This window comes from Pelodiscus sinensis, chromosome 30, assembly GCF_052426305.1.
Source record: "Pelodiscus sinensis isolate ZL-2025 chromosome 30, ASM5242630v1, whole genome shotgun sequence".
NCBI lineage: Eukaryota > Metazoa > Chordata > Testudines > Trionychidae > Pelodiscus > Pelodiscus sinensis.
This window is the reverse complement of record NC_143081.1, coordinates 5,091,818-5,112,195: the sequence shown is the minus strand read 5'-3', so window position 1 is coordinate 5,112,195 and position 20,378 is coordinate 5,091,818. Positions and strand designations below refer to the sequence as shown.

General features: G+C 54.2%; 3 protein-coding genes across 3 annotated transcripts in view; 2 read left to right on the top strand and 1 right to left on the bottom strand.

Annotated features, from left to right (window-relative positions):
- Positions 1 to 20,378, bottom strand: part of LOC149521034 (leukocyte immunoglobulin-like receptor subfamily A member 3) — a 1,043,054-nt gene that overhangs the window by 985,036 nt on the left and 37,640 nt on the right. The window lies entirely within an intron of this gene.
- LOC149521036 (Fc receptor-like protein 5) overlaps positions 1 to 20,378 on the top strand; it is a 238,989-nt gene that overhangs the window by 210,334 nt on the left and 8,277 nt on the right. Inside the window, exons 3-5 of the mRNA XM_089774121.1 lie at positions 7,582 to 7,899; positions 16,899 to 17,201; positions 18,984 to 19,274. Coding sequence (XP_089630247.1) covers positions 7,582 to 7,899; positions 16,899 to 17,201; positions 18,984 to 19,274 — 912 coding nt within the window. The remainder of the gene's footprint in view (positions 1 to 7,581; positions 7,900 to 16,898; positions 17,202 to 18,983; positions 19,275 to 20,378) is intronic.
- On the top strand, positions 4,952 to 19,450 carry LOC149521037 (alpha-1B-glycoprotein-like). The gene is made up of 5 exons (XM_089774122.1): positions 4,952 to 5,156; positions 7,582 to 7,899; positions 15,694 to 15,990; positions 16,899 to 17,201; positions 18,984 to 19,450. The coding sequence occupies exons 1-5, from the start codon at positions 4,952 to 4,954 to the stop codon at positions 19,448 to 19,450; spliced, it is 1,590 nt and encodes a 529-aa protein (XP_089630248.1).

Here is a 20,378-nt window from a genome sequence, read left to right as displayed (position 1 = left end):
GGTACATTGATTTTGTGTATTTGAACATAAAGAAACGTTTTTTATTTATATGAATAAATAGTTAAAGCCTTTTGAGTTGCAATAGCAGTCCTTCGGGAACGTTGAACAGGACTGTTAGTCTGTTGCAGGCATCTGATGTTATTCAGTTCTGGGTTTGAAAGATAAACAGTGATTACAGGAAGATAAGGATGGGACGATTAAGAGCCAGAGAATGTGCAGGTTATGTTGGATAACATTAATTTCCTTCCTAGACTAAAATGTCTGGAAGACAGATAGCTCTTACCCGGACATACAGTTTGGGCAAGGGGTGGGTGGGAGAGGAAGGCATTGTACATCATCAGTATATGAATGGTCTAACACAGGGCTACTTGATATGCCATCCGTGGGCCGACCTATTTGTCTATTTCTTTGTGGCCTGTGGTGCAGTTTGGGTCTATGCGGGGTCTGGCGTAGTGGGGGTGCCATCTGCTCTGTGACCCGGGGTTCCCCAGCACTGTGATGGGAGATTCTCACTGACTCACCCAAACGTATATTAACCCAGACACCCAGGCTCAGCCCCCAGGGAGAGACAAAGGAAGGAAGATGGAGACCAACAGCTAGCTGGAGGGCAGGACAAGGAGGGAATGGAAGTTTCTTTCTGGAATCATGGAGGAAACAGCCTAAGCAAGGGGACTGGGATTTAAGGGCCCTGTCTCCCCCATCTCAAGGGGAGCTGAAGGATCCTAGGCCTGGCCTGTAACCTGATTCCATCTGTGCTGTGCTGTATCCTGGAGAAGCAATAAACTCCCACTGTTCTACTGGCTGGTGGAGTCTGTTCTTGCCACTACTGGGGTGCAGGAGTCGGGGGAACCCCGATGCGCCACCACATGGGGCTCAACATGGGAGCCAAACCAAAAAAGTAGTCAGTATAAAGGTCTTCTCTTGATATGCATTTTAGTAGTTAAATTCCTGGCACTGTCATTGCTCATTAAAAGTGCATATGGGTGGAAATCAGGTAAATATTGCATTTTAGGAATAGCAGCAGAACTGATTTAAATAGGGCCTGCATGTTGTGTAATCTTGCCTTAATCTTTGTATTCATGCCTGTCAGTTTGAGAGAAGCTGTTTGTATATGTCTATGCAGCCACACTTAAGTTGGGGCCCTCGGCATGTGCTGTGAGTATCACTGTGGCCCCCAGGGCTTCCAAAGTTGAGTAGCCCCGGTCTAACCCCATCACATTATGTCTAAATTAAACACTTTCCAATCTGTCCTGATTAAAAAATACGACATTTTAACGTTGCTACACACTCATCATATTGCAGTGTTAGTGAGAACCTTTTCTCTGTGTGCCATGTTCTCCAGAAACCTAACGTCACAGCAACACAGTATTTAATTTAAACAATTCCCCCATCATGAGGTTGTGAGCAAATGTAAAAAAAAACCATTTGGCAGGGCCATGCTGGCATTAGGCATCAGCAAACTAACCAGCCCAAGGGGACTCCCTATTTAAATTAACAGAGATTGCTTATTTCTTAGAACTGAAAGGATCCTTGAAAGATCATGGAGTCCAGTCTCCTGCCTTCAGAGCAGGACAGAACACCACCCCAATAAATTTTTGCCCCAAATGGCCTCCACAAGGATTGAACTTACAACCCTTGGTTTAGCAGACCAATGCTTAAACCACTGAGCTATCCCTGTCCGCAGATGGTATTTGCTTTCTTAGTGTTGGGGGGGTGCCCCAAAAATTCCTGGCTAATAGGGCAGTACAGCCTTTGTAAGGGTAATTCTTTAAGGAAAGTTAAGCATGTGAAAACAAGATGAGTAAATTGCCTTCTCAATTATTTGTTGCTATAACAATACCATAATTCACTAATTTAAGCATTTACTTATGAATTTTCTAAGATGCTATGGCAAACCTCTTTCACAAGACATACATGTGATTAAACATGTAAGAACATGTTAACGTGAATTTATCAAATATGCTGTAACAGCAAAATAGAGGGTGTGAAATCCTGGATTCACTGTGGTCAGAGGGAGTTGTATCACAGATTTTAATGGAACCAGGATTTCACCTAATATTTTACTTAAGCAGGAAACACCATGTAGTTTTTCTTGTAATCTTTTAAGATCTTCAGAGGGGTAGCCAAGTTAGTGTGTATCTATTTAATAAACAACAAATAGTCTAGTAGCACTTTAAAACCTAACAACACATGGAGATGGTATCGTGAGCTTTTCTGGGCAAAACACACTTCTTCGGATCACTGGAGTATTAAAAGTCCAGATCCAAGCATAAACAAGGAGGGGGACCCAGCAACGCAGATTGACAGGCCTCGTGCTCCCTCCTTTCTCCGTGCAGTCAGTGGACGAACCCCCTTCCGTGGGACAGTCCTTTGGTGTGTGTTTGTGCAACTGCTCTCCTCCCAGGGGTTCACCCCTCCCTTCCTGGCTAAGAAAACAAGTGTAGGAGCATCACAGAGGCGGAAAGAGGAACCACAGAGGGAGGGGGAAAGAGGAAGTCCCCGGCGAGTTAGTGAGTGTGTCTGACAGGCACCAAATTCAGCTTGAGGGGTTGAATTTAGGTTTTACAGAAAGGGAGTTTCCTATCCCGGGGAGGGAGGTTACTGCTGCACCCGCCTTTGGGTCCCTGCTCAGCTGTCAAATTTCTCATGTGAGCCAAAGATTCCCACAGATTCCTCTGAGGGCTGACAGGTCCTTGTGCCAAGATCAGGCCCAGTGACACTCTGATTTCAATTCTTTTGTCATTGGGAGCCCTGATGAGCACAGACCCGACACTCCCACCCTAGCAACTCCTTTCTGTTTGCAGAGAAATCGTCTATTTCCCGCTGTGCACACGGGCTCAGCAAGGGAAAGAGCGAGAATTCGGAGCTGATACAGAAAGCGCATTGCGACACCCACACTCACCCCAGAGCAACCTGGATGTCAGCCCTGATCTTCTTCATCACCATCCCCTTCCTCACCCTCACTACTGTGGCCCCTCCCACAGCCTGCCTCTTCCCTGGCTGCCCTGGGATGCTCCTTTTCTAAGCTGTAACACCGACATTACCACGTCTAATGCTTATTTTACAGGGGGTGACCTTGATTCCTTATTTGTGTTTCCTCCCCTTGCCTCGTGGGAGCTGCAAAAGCCGAAGTCTTCCCATGTCATCGGGGCTGCCTCCCTTTCTGCTCCCCACCCCCAGCCCTTCCCCAGCTGGGCTCCATCTCCAGCTGGGCCTAGCCAGGCCCCCAGCTCATGTTCTCTGGTGCAGGGTCAGCTCCATCCCACAGGGTCAGGGTTTGGGGCCCGGAAACCCTCCCCTGCCCCATTACTCTCCTGTTGTGCTAAGGCGCCTGCGCCACAGCAGAGTCTCTGGGAGTTACTTTCACAGACACCTGCAGGCCCCGCAGGCCCAGGGCAGTTCCCAAGTCTGCAGGGCGAATGAGCGAGGGCCCCAGTTGGTGTCAATAGACCCCAGTCCCTGGGGCCAGATGCCCAGTGGGTGTGAGTCAGTGTCTCTCCTCTGAGGCTTGTTTCCATAAGATGACTCTTCCCTCACCCCCGAGCTGTCAATTCATGCTCTGTCCTCACCCACCAGAGTCAGGCCTGGGAAATGGGCAGCTCCCCAGCCCACACCCTGTGCACAACACCCCAGTGTCTCTCCAGCCCCTGAGCTGGGTGGTGGCCCCGCCTGAGGCTGGAACTGCCTCTGCTGAGCCGAGAACCCAGCTCCCAGCCCAACAACACCGGCTCAGCATGGAGCTCGCTCTCCTTCTGCCTCTGCTGGGTAAGTGCCCCCGTCTGCTCCCAGCCCCTCTGCGTGTCTGTCTGGAGACTCCTCCTCCCTGCCCCACTTCCCCCTCTGCATCCCCAGAGCTCTCACCCCCTCTCTGCTCTTCTCTTCTCTTCCAGCCTCGCTCCAGAGCCTCCCAAGCTGGTGTCCTCTGCGGGCGTGGGCCTCACTGACAGGCTCAGGGTGGGGTGGGGGAGAGGAGAGGGGCTCTGGCAGCAGGGCTGGGATTCTGCTCCTCTCACCTGTGGTGTTTGGATTTACAGGGAGGGGGGATTGTCCCTTGGTGCCCCCATGTCCTCCCCTGACACAGGAGGGGGGCATCTGGTGCCTGCTTGGAGGGCCTCTTTGGTGGGTCCCACCCAAGGCCATAAGGGAGAAGTTTCCCCCACCCCGAGCCTCTCACTGGCAGTCCCAGCAGAGGAAGCGAGGGCTGGAGGGGCCATGGAGACTGAGCGTCCTGAACCCCCCGGCAGGGCCCATCAGTGTGGGGGTGAGTGTGAAGGGGGGTCTCTCTGCCCCAGCTCTGGTGGGTGGTAAAATTCCCTCCTCTCTTCTCCACATCTGCCAGAGCTTCCTCATCTCTGGGCAGGACCTTCTAGCTACTGCTGGGCAGGGCTGTTGGTCAGGGGATGCGTTATCCCCCCTCTTGGGCCTCTGCCCCGGACAGGGACTGTGGGGTGAGTGTCCAGGTGGGAATGGGGATGCTGGGATGGATCCATTAACAACAACACCCCTCCCCCTCTCTTTGCACCCTGCCCAGTGTGCCCCTTCCTCTGTATCTGGGTCACTGAGGCACGTGCGGTTGTGGGGTCACTGGACTCCCTGGGAGGGGAGAAGCCTGGAGCATAGGTGCTGCTGTGGGGCAGTGCCCAGGAGCATGGACACTTTGGTCTGGCAGGACACAATGTGGAGAAGGGAGAAGGCAGGGGCATTGGGAGACATGGCCAGGAGAGGGCACTGAGGTGGGACTGAGCTAATTCCTGGAGTGATCAGCAGGGGGCACCACATCACTGAGTCCCAATGGGATCCTGACAGCACCAGTCTGCTGAATGACAGCCAGTCCCACCCTGTCTTTCCAGCCCCGCTCCCGGTCCCCCAGCTCACCCTGGTCCCACGGCAGCCTGTCTACATCTCCGGAGAAACTGTGTCCCTGACGTGCTCAGCTGCTGGTGTCCCTGCTATGTCTGGGGTCTGGTACCTCAGGGATGGCCATGAAATCCACTCCAGGAACTTCATCTCACCTCGGAAGCGTTACACCTACTTCACCCAGCTGTCAGGGGCGTCCGGATCTCAGACTATTGCGTACAGCTGCGGTTACTGGAAGAGAGAGTCTGGGCAAGAGATCCCATCGGAAAGGAGCCGACCCGTCTCCATTGTAGTGACGGGTAAGCTTGAACCCTGCTTGGGACAGGGCAGATCTTACAGAAAATACATCCAGCATTGGCTGAAAAATCACCCGTGACGGTGCATCCTTCTGCCCCACTCTGGGAGCTGGGAGTCAGGCTGGGGGCAGTCTTGCCTGATGGTCAGAGCAGGGCCAGAACTAGGAACAAGGGAGGAGCAGGGCAGGAACAGGCTGAATGACTATTGAGGGAGCCAGGAAAGGAGCAGGGTGTCTCACAGCAGCAGGTCATCTCAGCTGCTCATCTGGGTCACAGATGGTCATATCCCGGCTTCAGTGGTGTGTGCCCACCAGTCATGTGACCCCATATTTTGTGTGTTCTGATAGGCCGTACTAAGGGGCCTGACTTCCCAGGATAACTGAGGGGCTGCTTTATTTGTCCCTCATAGACCCTAGTTCCCTCCTGGTCTTGCCTTCTACACCTGCCCCACCCAGCTCCTTATGCTGGGTCTCCATTCACCTGTACATGTCTCAGTGCATCCACACTGGCAGCCTCCAGTGATGCAGCTCATGACTTTTGGAAAGTCTCTCCACACTGCGGAGAGGAGTTGGGGCTGTGAGGAGCAAAGGGGAGGCTGGCAGATGCTCTGGGACGGACTGGCTGAGGAGCCGGGGTGGGACACTGCTTCTGACGCAGCGTTTCTTAAACTTTTTAAGACCGAGGAACCCGAAACAATATTTTGTATAAGGAATGCCAAGGCTTTCTTGTTGAGAAAAAAAAATGTGTGAGAAAAAAAAGGGTCGCCTACCCCTTTACAGGTGGCCATTCTGAACTCTGTTGTTCTCCACGGCACACCAGTGTTTAAGAAACACTGTACGGAAGAGACTTCTCTGCTGCCTCCCTCCTCCTCCCAGCCTGGCTGTCTGCCCCCAAACTCTCTCTGAGCTCACCCTGCCACATCCTCCTACATGGTGAATCTGTCACCCTGACGCGCTCAGCCCCCAGTGTTCCCACCCAGTTCTTCAGGGATGGCCAGAGCATGGACTCCGGAGAGCCCCACTGGCCTGGGTGCAGTCTCAGTGCCTCCCTCCTACTCTCAGCTGTGTCTGAGTCACAGGCCAGAGCATACCGCTGTGGTTACTGGAGGACAGAGTCTGGGCGAGAGATCCCATAGGAGAGGAGCCAGCCCTTCTCCGTAGCACTGACTGGTGAGAATGCCCCATCTGCTGCTATTTGCTGGCCCCATGGCAGGGTCTCTCTGCTCCATGCACCAGGTGTGACACAAATCAGGTCCAGCTCAGATGCCTGGGTCAGTATCAATCCTGGTCTCTGGCTGGTGTCACTCCCTGGGTCTCTGGTTCCTCTGGATCCTTTGGGGGGCTCCTCGGTGCTACTGTGGAGACCAGGGACTCCCAGTCAGAAATAACATTTGAAAACTGGGGAACACTTAGTTAAGCAAACTCCAGATATCCCCTATTTCTGGTCTCTGTGAGGCCCTGATGTCAGACCCGACAGCAGGACAGTGCGTACTGATCAGTAAGTTGGTCAGTTAGAGGGCACTGCTGTGGTTAGATCATTTCAATGCCCACTCTCAGCCTCCAGCCCTGCCGCTTCATACATGAGGATCATAAGGAGATGGATCAGGCAATGGCATCTTAATCATTCCCCTGGCCCCTCCAATATGCCATAGAGGGATAATCCCCTGCCTCCTGCTGGATAACATATAGGCATGAATAGGGTTGGGTTTCAGAGGTGCAGGGAATTTCCCATGGAAACGTCTCTTGGCCTCTAGCCCACAAAAGCTTATGCCTAGAGACATTTGTTAGTGTCTATGGTTGCTGAAGGTGCCTCCTTGCTTTCAGAGACACAGCCCAATGTGGTGACCCCCTCTGAAACTTACACGAACAGCCACAGAACAAGGCTGCTCAAAAGAGCCACGAACAAGTCCACCCAACGTGGCCACCCTTCAGAGAGGAGCACTGCTTTTGAGCCCTCAACATGGCCAAGAACATGGCTGACCAACGGACACAATCCAGGGGAATGAATGTGGCTGCCTTGTGCCTCGGCCCTCTGGGAGAGTCCAGTCCCTGCAAGACCACCCAGCTCTCAGCCAGTCTGCCCAGAGAGGGTGGCATCTCCAGACTCCCAAGGGCCCTCCCTGTCTGCAGATGGCTCCATAAGTACCAGGGGTTGGGCCATTAGCAATGGAGGGGTGATGGAAACCAAGTCAAGCCCTGTTAACCCTGGCCACCTTCTGACCCGATATCCCAGCCCCATATTGTATCTGAAGTTCCTGGCCTAGCACTCACTCATTTCTGAGCGGAGGCTCCTCCGGATGCTGAGGTGAAACAGGAGGCTCTGGAGAGAGAGCAGAGATCAGGGCTGAGTACGTCGAATTCTGGGCACCAGCTCCACATCCCCTACCATGCCCTGTCCCGTCTGACCCCTCCCATTTCTAATCCCACAGATCCCCTTCCCCAGCCTTCACTGAGCATAAATCCCCCATCTGGAGTGGTGAGCGAAGGGCTCCCCCTGCTCCTCACCTGCACGGCCCCCCGGGATGCTGGCGAGAGGAGGTTTCACTTCTACAAAGACAATGTCAGGTTTGCTCCTGGGGAAGCAGAGTCAGAGATCAGCACCACGGAGAGCAGCACCAGCATCCCATGGGCCAGTCTGAACAACACCGGGGAATTCACCTGTGGGTACGAGGAGAACATGAGTGGGAGGTGGATCCCGTCCCTCAGGAGCCAGGCTGTGACCATCACTGGGAAAGTCACAGTGTCAGGTGAGGTGGCTCTTGGGTGCTAATGTCTCCTTACAGAAATTCACCTTCTTAATTCCCACATGCTCTTACCCAGATCTTTTGATGGACTGTTGAGGCCAGGGCAGGGCACAGGTGGGCTGGGGGATGTGCAGAGAGGAGAAGGACAAACACAGAAGTGGGAAGAATCAGGGGTCAGTGTAAGAGAGAAGGGCTGGGGGTGGGATTCACATCTCAGCGAGATGGCTTGTGAGCTCCGGGGGAGTTTGCCGTGAGCTTTAGAGGCAGGGATACACAGACATCACACCCATTGCTCTCAGAAGTGACACCTACCTGCTGATTCCACCCACGCTTCTCTTCTCTCTGCAGCTCCCAGCTTCCTCTGGGCCCGGGAGCTGGCTGTGGGCGGCTCCTTCTTCCTTATCAACGGCCTCATCTTCCTCGTTTTCCACTGCTGCTTGTAGACAAAAGTCACTGGATTCTTCTGAGAAGGGCCATCCAGCACACCTGTCGCTGACTGTCAGACTTATCAGGGAGCCCACTTTCTCTGGATCCTCAAGGCTGGGACACCCAGGTTTCCACACCCTGATCTCTAGACCGGAGCAACTCAGCCAGAATAAAACCAGAGGGTTTATGGTGCATCTGAAACCAGCATAGGAACTCTCAGGCCTGTAGGCCTGGCCTCCCTCAGCCCAGCACACCAGTCTCCCCTGCAGCCAGGTGGGCTCTGCCTGCTGCCTCTGCCCCATCCAGATGTCCCCTTCTCCTTCCAACCAAGTCTCTGATATTGCCCCCAGCATCCTCGCCCCTTTCCTTTGTCTTCAGTCCAGCTAAACAGGGTCACTTGGGCCCCTTTCTTCTCCGCCTCTCCTCTCCCCTGCCCTTTCTTCCTCCCAGGCTAGAACCAGCTAGGCAGGTCACCAGGGTCCTCTGCAGAGGCCATTGTCCTCCCACTAGCCATAAATGGCTGAGCCATCTGAGCTGAGCCTCCCCGTCAGCAGGTCACCAGTCGCTGGGGTCTCTGTTCTCCAGACTCATGTCTGGGATCTCCAGTTCTGTGCTGACCACTGAACAGCAAACTTCCTTGTGAAAGCAGTAACACCCAGGGACACTGGGGGTCTCTCCTCTGCCTGCCAACCCTTCAGAAACCCCTGAGATCTCCTGCTTCATCACACCAGTGTCTTGTCAGGGATCATGGAAAGCTGATGACCCCGGCTATGACGATCCCTGTGTGACATACGTATGGCGTGTACACAGGCACGTATGTAGACACTGGATCTATATTCTGGAGGTGCTTAATAAAAAAAACAACACTGGACAAAGGGATGTGGGTTTGCACATCTGCATGGATCAAATAGCATGGCCTGTACACAACCGGCATGTCTGATGCTAGCTGCTGCCTAGTCTGTGGGTACGAGGTAAGAACAGACACGCTCCTACCTGGAAATAGACCAGCTCATGGGTTACGTTCCTTTTACTCCACAAAGCGATTCAACTTCAAAGACAGTATTTAGCAGCTAGGTGCTGGGAAACACTTGCAAGTTGCTGCCTGCGTTAATCTCGCGGATACTGGCAGTGCCCCGTGTTTAATGGGATAGTTCAGTGTTTGCTCTGTCGCTATAAACACTCCCAGTTTGGTGGGAAGTGGGACCAAGAGTGCAATTTGCATTTGTACCAGAAGGGGCTTTTTCCACCCAGCAGCACGAGGCCCAGACACCAGACAGACGATTGTGGCACATCACAGAGCAAAATGCTTAGTTGACTGTGTCCCCCACTGATGAAGAGGACCATCCAGGGGACTCTGTGCCTCAGGGGAAGGCTGGTGCAGCGCATCGGGACTTCACATTTCTCACTCTCTTGCTGAAATCATCATGCCATAGAACCTGCCATCAGGCGGGCGGGGCCTGCCGAGGTTTAGACAGACTGTGCTGAAGTTTTTGATGGTTGATGCTGGGCAGGACCAGCGGTGGGGGGGAGGGGCGTTGACCCAGGGCTGGTGATTGAAAAGGTCCTGGGCTCTGAGCACTTTAAACTGGTGGTTTCCATTCTTATTTATACCCTGGACCAGCAAACCCATTCACAAACATTTGGTGGACCAGTAACATTGTATTTGCATATTGATTATGCAAATAATGAATATGGAAATAACATGTTGCCAGTCTACATAGCTCCAACCCAGCCCCTTGTTCCCCAGTGTTTTATACCCTTTGACTCCCCCACACCCGAGCCCTTTTACCCTTTAACCTCTGACTCCTACAGCCCCTGCCAACACCCTCTTGCTCCATGACCCCACCATGCCCCCTCCTGACACCCCTTTGCCCTTTGACACCACCCCAGACCAGCACTCCCCAGAGTGGGGCTGCCACCTCTAGGGAGCATGGTCGTTATTTCCAGTGGGCGGTGTGCATGATCCCTCCTTCCCCTCCCCACGCGAGGATGCAGGGCCAGGCTGCCATCGTAACTGGGTAGGAGCGGGGAGGAGGGAGGCACTTTCTGTTCTGCCTCCTTCTGCTGGCTCCTCAGCCCCAGCACCACAGCCGGGTAAAATCTGTAGCAACCACCGCGGCCCAGCAACGAGGTGTTTATGGTCTGGCACCAGTCCAGCAGAGCCACATCTGGGCAGCGCTGAGGGGTGGCTGGGGGAGGGGCAGCATGGTCCGTGTGATACTGAAGACTGGCCCCTCCAAGCCCTACCCTTCCAAACTGAGGCCCCGCCCTTTCCTGCAGGGCCAGCGTCAAACCCCTCCCATTGCCCAGGGCCAGGCAAAGTCTGTCACCAGCTGTAATACAAGCTGGCCACGCCCTTCCCCATCCCCCATACATTTGTTTCATGAGAACCTCCCCCTTCTGTTTGCCTTGGCCCCAGCTCTGGTTTTACTTTGGGTTTCCTGCGATTTTGCTCAGACAGAAGATGAACCGGAGCCGCAGGGCCCAGTGTCAGTGGGACAAATGTCCCAGGAGCTGCCGTAGGCAGAGTGAGACAGGCTGACGTGGGGTTTGGTCCCATTGGGCCTGTGCCCCGGGTGCTGTCACATCCCTGAAGCTGAGCCCTCCCCGAGCGGGGCTGTTATCAGTCTGTCTTGCTCCGCCGGGGGGTGTCTCACCCCAACTCTGCACTCTGCTGGGAGAGACCAGAGGTTTTGTCTCAGCAAGACAGGGTGGGGGGTGAGAGGGTGGAGAAGCGTGAAACACAACCCAGTGCTCAGGAACTGATGTTAGACCCGTTCAGACAGGAAACCAGGCCCAGAGCGTAACACGGAGGGGAATTAACCACAGGGACAGTTCCCCAGGGCTTGTGGTGGATTCTTCAGTGCTGGAGATTTCTGAATCAAGCCTGAATGTTTCTCAGAAACCTGCTCTAGGTCAGAGAGAGACCAATTCAGGGAACTCCTAGGATCTGTGGACACAGGAGGTTGGACTCCAATTCACAATGATCCCTTCTGACTTTGGGATCTAGGAAATGAGAGAGAGAGAGACGGACAGATGGATGGAGAGTCAGAAAGCTGGGCCATGGTTTATTTGCTGGGGTGTGTTTCCCAGTGTGGGGGTGGAGACATGCAATGAGATGAGGTTAGTTTGTTTTCATGTCTGTGCAGGGCTCATCTCTTCCCCCTTCTTATTCCACCCTGGCCTCTCCCTCTCCGCTGACCCACCCACCCTCTGTCCTCACTCCCTCTCTGGCCCACACACACTTTTTGTAGCTCTGCTTCTCCCAGGGACTGGGCTACGATCTTCCGCTCTGCTCCTTGCCTTGTGCAGGTTTCAGACACAGGCTCTTTTCACACAACGGGCAGCAGGGCCCCAGGACTGTCCACAGCCCCAATGCAGGAGCCTGGCTGGAGCTCACAGCTGGGAATGGAGGGAGTGAGCCAGACACCTGTGTGTACTGGAGATGCAAATCCAATGGTGAGATCTCCTCTAGGCACAGCAGCTCCATCGCCAGTGGAGCACAGACACCCCATCAAGTACAATGGTGGAAAACTTCATGCCTGGTATTTATGGGACACACAAGGGAAGAGACGGTTAATCCCCAAAGCTCTTTGTTACGGGGTGAACACGAACTTCTGCCTGGTGTGAGGGACTGAATCTCAGAACCGAGAACAGGGAACCGACACCTCAGCACAGACGAGGCAGGTTTCCTGGGGATGGGAAATGTCGGATTCTTTCCTTCCAGAGACGTTAAAATTGCACCCAGGTAGGAAGGCCTGGACCCAGGGGGAGGGTCTGGCTGGGTGGGGCAGAGAGGACTCATGGCTGCAGTGTCCCCTCATGGCAGGGCCTGGCACAGCACCGCTGATGACAGACCCACAGGCCCTGAGGTGATTTCTCCTCCCATGATGTGTCCCTGCAGCTGGGCCACTCCCCTGTGGAGATGAACAAAGAGACGGGAGAACTTCTCCCCACAACCCCCATCTCAGCTGGGCTGCTCCCGTTTCAGCTCTCCCGAGCCCTTCCCCAGCTGGGCTCCATCTCCAGCTGGGTCTGGCCCTACCTCCAGCTCCTGTTGTCCAGGACAGGGTCAGTCCCGTGACACGGTGAAGGTTTGGGGCCCAGGGCTACCTTGCTGTGCTACGGCTCCCTGTGCCACAGCAGAGCATACAGCGCTAGTTTAACAGGCCCCAGCAATGCCAGGCCAGTTCCCAAGTCTGCAAGGGAACAAGGGTGTCAACAGGCCTTAGCCCCTGGGGCCAGATCTCCAGTGAGTGTAAGCCTCTCTCGACTGTCCTCTGAGCCTCTCTCGACTAAATGAGTCCCAGCCCCTCCCTGAGCTACTGGTCACATGGGGCTTCTGCTTCATCCCCACTTCCCACTCCCTGTACCCCACACCCCAGCATCTCTCCAGCCCCTGAGCCGAGCGGTGGCCTCACCTAAGGCTGGGTCTGCGTCTGCTGAGCTGAGAACCCAGGTCTCAGCCCAGAGCCACAGATGATCACCCAGACATTGAGGGAAACACCCTGGATGGATTCCCTGTGCACATGTAAAACCAGAAACCATTCCACACTCCAGATCTCTAACCTCATTCAATTCCGTGCATGGTGTTCATGGGCCATGAAAGGAAAGCGAAATAAATCTTGGTCACGGGGCAAATGGGAATCTCTGCTTGGTGGGAGGAATTGAAATTCACAGCGCTCAGACTAGAGAGCAGGAAGCCAAAGCCACAGCAGCGGCCCGCTGGTGACTAAGTGGCTCCCTCACAATGATCAGAAAATGTCGGATTCTTTCCCTCCAGAGATGTGAAAATGACACCTGGGTAGGAAGGTGTGAGCCCAGGGGCAGGGTCTGGCTGAGTGGGGAAGTGGGGATTGACGGCTGCAGCCCCCTCAGTTTAAAGACTCTCCCCTGTGGGGATAAACAAAGAGATGGGAGAGCTTCTCCCCACAGCCCCATCTCAGCCGGGCTGCCCCCTTTCTCCCCCCACCAGCTCTTCCTCAGCCTGGCCCAGCTCCAGCTCCCCAGAGTGGGATCAGTCCCATTACATGAGGTCGGTGTTTGGGGACTGGAAACTCTCCCCACGCCCCACTGTCAAGCCCAGGAAATGGGCAGCTCCCTCCCCCACACTCTGCCTCACACAGCAGCTGTCTCCAGCCCGAGCTGAGTGGTGGCCACGCCTGAAGCTGTGACGTCCCCTGCTGAGCCGAGAACCCAGCTCCCAGGCCAGAGTGACCGGCTCAGCATGGAGCTAACTCGCCTTCTGCCTCTGCTGGGTGAGTGCTTGGCCTCAGCCCCCCCCCCCTCACAGCCCATCTGTGTCTGTCTGTCTGCCTGCCTGGAGAGTCCCCTCTCCCAGCTCTGCATCCCCAGATCCCTCACCCCCTCTCTGCTCTTCTCTTCCAGCCTCTCTCCAGAGTCTCCCCAGGCCGGTGTCCCCCGCAGGTAATGACATCTCCTGGCATCCCTGAGATGCTGGCAGTGGTGTGGGGGAGTGGAGAGGGGTTCTGTCAGTGGGGCTGGGATCCGGATCCTCTCACACCATGGTGTTGGGAATTGCAAGGAAGGGGGGATCATCCCCTGATGTCCCCGTGACTTCCCCTGACATCCAGAGGGGTGGAAGAGTGACTCCATCTGATGCCTGCTGGGAAGGTCTGTTTGGTGGGTCCCAGCCCAGGTCACAGGGGAGAGGCTGCCCCCATCCCCATGGGCACTGCCCAGCCCCTCATTGGCAGCCTCAGCAGAGAGAGAGAGAGCTGGGCGAGCCATGGAGACTGAGCTCCCACCTCCCCATGACACTGACCCCAGGGCAGGGCCCACCCCTGTGGAGCTCTCTGCCCCAGCTCTCAGATCAGAGGGCTGAGGGCCAAGGCCAGACACCCAGCCCCATGCAGCAGGGCAGTAAACGCAGGTTCTGCAGAGACTCCTGAGGAAACGTGATGGGTGGAAAAACTCCCCCTTCTCTCCACCACATCCGCCAGAGCTTCCTCATTTCTAGTCAGCGCCTTCTACCTACTGCTGGGCAGGGCTGATGGTCACATGACAGATTCTCCTGCCCACTTATCCCTCTGCCCCTGGATGGAGACTGTGGGTGACTGTCCTGATGGAAATGGGGGTGTTGGGATCGATCCATTTTCAACAACATCCCTGCCCCCTCTGTTTGCACCCCACATTCCCCCTGAATGGAGAGTGTTGGGATCTTGGGGGTCCCAAGTGGAGGAAGGGCCCTTCCACCTCCCACAAATGAGCTCACCTGCTTCCTCTGGATGGAGAGAGAGGGGATCTGGTGGTTCCGAGTCACATGGACGATCCTTGCTGCCCAATGTGGACAACTGCAGAGCCCCTGCCCTTGTCCCTGAATTGCCCCGTGGCACAGTCTGGGTTCCCTCCATCACTCTGCCATCTCCTGCCTCTATGGGATGGGGAGCAGCTGACTGAGGGTTAGTGGAGATCAGGGGTGCAAGGAGCAGGCTGTGAGATGGGAGTGAAGTTGCACAGATGGAGGGAGCTGGAATTTGTCCAGTGAGACGGAGGGCGGGTGTGATGTAGTGTGGTACCTTGCTGGTTGCTATGCTGGGCGGTGGGCTGTGTGTGACCTCCACTGACGGCTGTTTGTAGCATGGTCCAGCAGGACAGGAGATGAGTCATTATGCAAGGGGCTCCCAACCTGTCCGACAAGTTGGTTTTCCAGGGAGAGAGACAAAGGAAGGGAGGTGGAGTGCAGCTCGGGATGGAGGGGCAGGGTTGGAAGAGAGTTTTAGTTTCTGTCTGGAATCATGGAGGAGCCAGCCTAGGGAAGGGGCTGGGATTTAGGGGCCCAGTCTCCCCCATCTCAACGGGGGCTGAGGCATCCTAGGCCTGCCCTGTAACCAGATTCCATCTGTGCTGTGCTGTGTCCTGGAGAAGCAATAAACTCCCTCTATTCTACTGGCTGGTGGAATCTGTTCATGCCACTATGGGGGTGCAGGAGTCGGGGAAACCCTGACGCACCGCCACAGCGGGTCCTTCTTAGAGAAAGACAGTCCAGGAGCTATTTAACAACACAGAGAAGGGTCGGGGGGACGTGATCTCTGTCTAGAAGCTCCTATCTGGGGATTAATCAACAGCTCAGTTGCAAACACAACCCAGTGGCTGGGAGCTGTGGCCAGACAAACTCGGGCTGGAAATAGGGGGCATTTTCACGGTGGGGGAATTAATGAAGGCGACACTTCCCAAAGCTCTGGGGTGGATTCTCCAGCACTGACGATTTCTGAATGAAGCCTCAATGTGCTTCCCAGGGATCTGCTCTGGTTTGTGTTCCTGTCTGCCCAGGACTCATCTCTTGCCCCTTCTGCCTTCTCATCTCATCCTGGCATCTCCCTGCCCACTGACCCCGAGTCTCTGTTCCAGATCCCCTGCCGGCCCCCAGCCTCTCTCTGGACCACAGCTACCGAGTCTATCTCCCAGGGGAGCAGGTTAACCTCACCTGTTCAGCCCCTTCAAATGGATTGGTCTCAGGATACAGATTCTTCCTTCAAAATGAACTGCAGGAGCCCAGCACAGTCCCACACCCAAATGCAGGGGCCCGGCTGGAACTCATCGCTGAGAAAGGGAGGGCTGGGGCCTACACCTGTGCATATTGGAGACGGGAATACAGTGGAGAGATCTCCTCTGGGAACAGCAGCTCAGTCTCCATCACTGTGAGAGGTGAGCCCCAGCACCCCAGCTCCTCACCTTCACCCTCTGTCTGCCCAGCCTCCCTCCCTGCATCTCAGAGAGTCTATGGTGGGAGTGGGGTTCCCAGCTGCTCAGCATAGACTGGGCATTGCCAGGGCACTGCTGTGGAGAGCTCACAGCGCTGGGGTCCTGGGTGGGCATTGCCGGAGGAGCACAATCTGATTTCTGTCAAAACAGGGGTTGGTGTCTATCCTGTTACGCCAGACCCTGGTGGCACAAATATGTCAGCACCCCCTATGGGACACATGTATGAGAGGAGCAGAAGCTACCCCTGGGGTGAAAGCAGCAGTGGATACAAACTCTTCTTTCAAAGCAGGGATGGAATCCCCAGAGAGACCCCTGCTGGGTGGGCCCCTCCTTCTGTATCTAACCCCAACCCTGGTTTCCAAATCCTTCCACACCCTTCCCCTCTCCCTTAACCCTGCCCACCCAGTTACCCCACCAGGGAACCTTTGGAGGGCTGTGTGATATAGGGGCAAGGTGAGACATTGGGCGGGGGAGGAAGGGCGGGGTGCACTGGGATTTCAGCAGGGCATTTATTTTTCTATGGGAATCTCTCTAGCTCAGTGTTTCTTAAACTTTTTAAGACCGTGGAACACCAAACAATCATTTTTATGTGAAACACTAAAGGAAAATTGTTGAGGGGGAAAAAAGAAAAAAGAAAAGGTCGTGGCCCCTTTAATTTCTGCATGTGCTGTCCCAGCTGAGCTTCCATCTCCACTGGGGGCAGGGGGAAAAACGTTAAAAGAGGCCATGGCACAGAGTTTAAGAAACACTCTAGCTCCATTTAGGCAGTAACAGCCTCCTCTTCTGCATCTCTGCCTCTCGACTCTGTGTCACTTCTCCTGCACTGGAATCTGACCCATTGTCTTTTTCAGACCCCCCAGCAGCTCCCACCTTCGCCCTGAGCCCCCCGCACCAGCTGTACCTCTCAGGGGAATCCGTGCAGCTAACATGTTCTCCTCCCACTGGTAATGAGGCAGTTACAAGATTTCAATTTTCCAAGGAGGGGAAAAGGATCTTCCTACCTGTTGTCCCACCCAGCAGCAGCTACTCTGATGTCAGGAACTTAAAATTAAAGCCCGGGGACTCCGGGTCATACTACTGCCGGTACTGGATACACCCACCAGGACGGGAGATCCAATCGCTGGAGAGTCCCCCTGTTACCATCACTGTGACACGTGAGTACTGGGCTGTCCCCAGCTTCCCTTGGTTGGTTTTTGTTAGAGACGCATTCCCTGCATGGAATCCAGGACTTGTAGCCCATGAGATGAGAGTTGCACAGACAGAGCAGGGTGCTCACGTCCATAGGTACAAAGATGCGTGTGTGTGTGCACGTGCACACACATCTGGTGAATGAAAGTCTGACAGTGTGGTGGTCCTGCACTGGCAAATAAGGGGTTAAAACATAGCTTCCATATAAAGGGAAAGGGCTGGGTCAGGGAGCCAATCACAAGCAGGAGAGAGTCAGCCAATCAGAGCCTTGCTGGGCAGCATAAAAAGGTGGCTGGCCAGGGGACACCCAGTCTCTCTTAGCCCTGGTGAGAGAGGGATGCAGCTGGCTGCTAGCAGGGGGCAGGCAGGAGGAGCCAGGGTAGCTCTGGCCTGACCCGACCCGACCCGACCCGACCCGACCCACTCCCAGGCTGGGGGCCCAGCGACATGGGACTGAGGAGATACCAGGGCTGCAATGGGGCATCTAGGGTAGGAATTGGTTGCAGGTCCAACGCTCCTTGCTGATGCTGAGTGCCCAGTGCTATTTGCATCGATAGAAGAGGCTTGGTGAAGGGTGGCTGTGAATCACAGAGGCAAGGTGAGCTGTGGGGTAATTGGGCTCCCTGGGAGGGGAGGAATCCAGCATTTAGGTGCTGCTGAGGGGTAGTGCCCAGGAGCAGGCGCCATAGTCTGGTGGTCGACTGATAGGTTCTCCCCAATTTTCTGCCTCTGTCCATGGATTGGGACTGTGGGGGTGAATATCCTAATGGGATTGGGTGTGTTGGGTTTAATCCATTTGTAACAACATTCCCCCCCCCCCCACACACACACACTTTCCCCAGAAAGTGTTGGAATCAGGGGGATTGAGGTTGCTGCTGGTAACGTGGGCACAGTGAGGCACAGGGGTGCAGGGCATTTCCCATGGAAACTCCACTCCCCCTGAGATGAATTTAGCTTTGAAACATCTGCCCCTGCTCCCAGATCCCTCCAGAGATCCCTGCTGTCTGGGCCCCTTCTTCTGTACCTAACTGACTCCTGGGCTAGGTCTACACTGGCATGATTTTCCGGAAATGCTTAAAACGGAACAGTTTTCTGTGATAAGTTTTTCCAGAAAAAGTGCATCTACATTGGCAGGATGCTTTTCCGGAAAAGCACTTTTTCCGGAAAAGCGTCCGTGCCAATGTAGACGCACTTTTCTGCAAAAAAGCCCCGATCGTCATTTTTGCAATAGAGGGTTTTTTGTGGAAAACACTACTGTGCTGTCTACACTGGCCCTTTTCTGGAACAGTTTTCCGGAAAAAGGACTTTTGCCTGAACAGGAGCAGCATAGTATTTCCAGAAAAGCGGCTGATTTCTTACAGTAGATCGTCAGTGCTTTTCTGGAAATTCAAGGGGCCAGTGTAGACAGCTGGCAAGTTATTCTGGAAAAGCGGCTGATTTTCCGGAATAAGTGGTTAGTGTAGACACAGCCCTGGTGTCCAGACTCTTCTGTAGCCCTGTCCCTCTCCCTGAACCCCGCTCACCCCAGGTGCCTCCAGATGAAACCTGTGACCTTTGGAAGGCCGTGTAATACAGCACCACAGAGAGACACCTGACTGGGGGCAGTGAGGTTTCAGGGGGGCATTTATTTCTCTGTGGGAATCCCCCTCGTCCTCCACTTAGGTAGTAACAGCCTCCTGCCCTTCATCTTTCTCTCTCAGCTCACTGAGTCCTTTCAGCTTTGAAATCTTACACATTGTCTTTTCCAGGCCCCCCAGCAGCTCCCACCCTCTCCCAGAGCCCCTTGCACCAGCTCTACCTCTCTGAGGAGTCTGTTCAGCTCACGTGTTCTCTTCCCAGTGGTGATGTGGCAATTACAAAATTTCAATTCTCCAAGAACGGGGAAAGGATCTTCCCATCTGGCAGCAGCTATTCCGATGTCATGAACTTAACACTGTGGTCATGGGACTCCGGGTCGTACACCTGCCAGTACTGGATACATCTGTCCAGACGAGAGATCCAGTCTGTGGAGAGTCCCCCTGTCTCCATCAGTGTGAGAGGCGAGTGCTGGGCTGTCCTAGTTTCCCTTGGTGCCTTTGTGCTATGGAGACACATTTCCTGTGGGAATCTGGCACCTGCAGCTGATGAGATGGATGTTGCACTGACAGAGCAAGACTGGTCACTTCCACTGGTACAAACATACCTGCATGCGCACACACCCCTGTCTGCTGAATGACAGTGTGACAGGGTGATTGTCCTGCACTGGCACATAAGGGGTTAAAACTTAACCCCACATAAGGAATGAGGGCTGAGGCAGGGAGCCAATGAGAAGCAGGCTAGAGTCATCCAATCAGAGCCCTGTTGGGCAACATAAAAAGATGGTTGGCCAAGAGACACTCAGACAATCTCAAGCCTTGGAGGGAGAGGGATGGCGCTTACTGCTAGCAGTGGTACCTTGGAAATTGGGGTGTGGCCAAAACTGTATGGCTACTTCTACACTGGCATGATTTTCCAGAAATGCTTTTAATGGAAAAGTTTTCCGTTAAAAGCATTTTCGGAAGCGCGTGTCTAGATTGGCACTGAGGCTTTTCCACAAAAGCACTTTTTGCAGAAAAGCTTCTGTGCCAATCTAGACGCGGTTTTGCGCAAAAAAGCCCTGATCGCCATTTTAGCAATCGGGGCTTTTTTGTGCAAAACAGTACTGTGCTGTCTACACCGGCCCTATTTGCGCAAGAGGGCTTTTGCCCGAACGGGAGCAGCACAGTATTTCCACAAGAACACTGACAATCTTACATGAGATCGTCAGTGTTCTTGCAGAAATTCAAGCGGCCAGTGTAGACAGCTGGCAAGTTTTTTGGCAAAAGCAGATGATTTTGTGGAAAAACTTGCCAGTCTAGACACAGCCCACGTGTAGTTGACAGTTTTATGGCTGCATCTGTAATTTTTGCTTATCAGAAACTGAACTACCAGCGCGAGGTTGCTTGTCCTGTGTTCTTGAAGTTGTCTCGCGTGCCATGCTTAATTTGCATTGTTATTCAAAACATTCCTTCCTCTCACAGTTTCTGGGTTCCAAACCTTTCCTGCCTGCTTTTGTGCATGAGACTTGCTTTTAGGGAGCCTCACTGTGAAAAAGGCGGATATCACCATTTCTCATCAAGGCAGGG

What these genes read in the sequence shown, in the direction of transcription:
- LOC149521037 (XM_089774122.1), top strand. Translation starts at nt 4,952, where the DNA reads ATGTCTGGGGTCTGGTACCTCAGGGATGGCCATGAAATCCACTCCAGG. An exon ending in CGTCTCCATTGTAGTGACGG is followed by an intron (nt 5,157 to 7,581) that starts GTAAGCTTGAAC and finishes CTAATCCCACAG; the next exon opens with ATCCCCTTCCCCAGCCTTCA. An exon ending in AGTCTCCATCACTGTGAGAG is followed by an intron (nt 15,991 to 16,898) that starts GTGAGCCCCAGC and finishes TGTCTTTTTCAG; the next exon opens with ACCCCCCAGCAGCTCCCACC.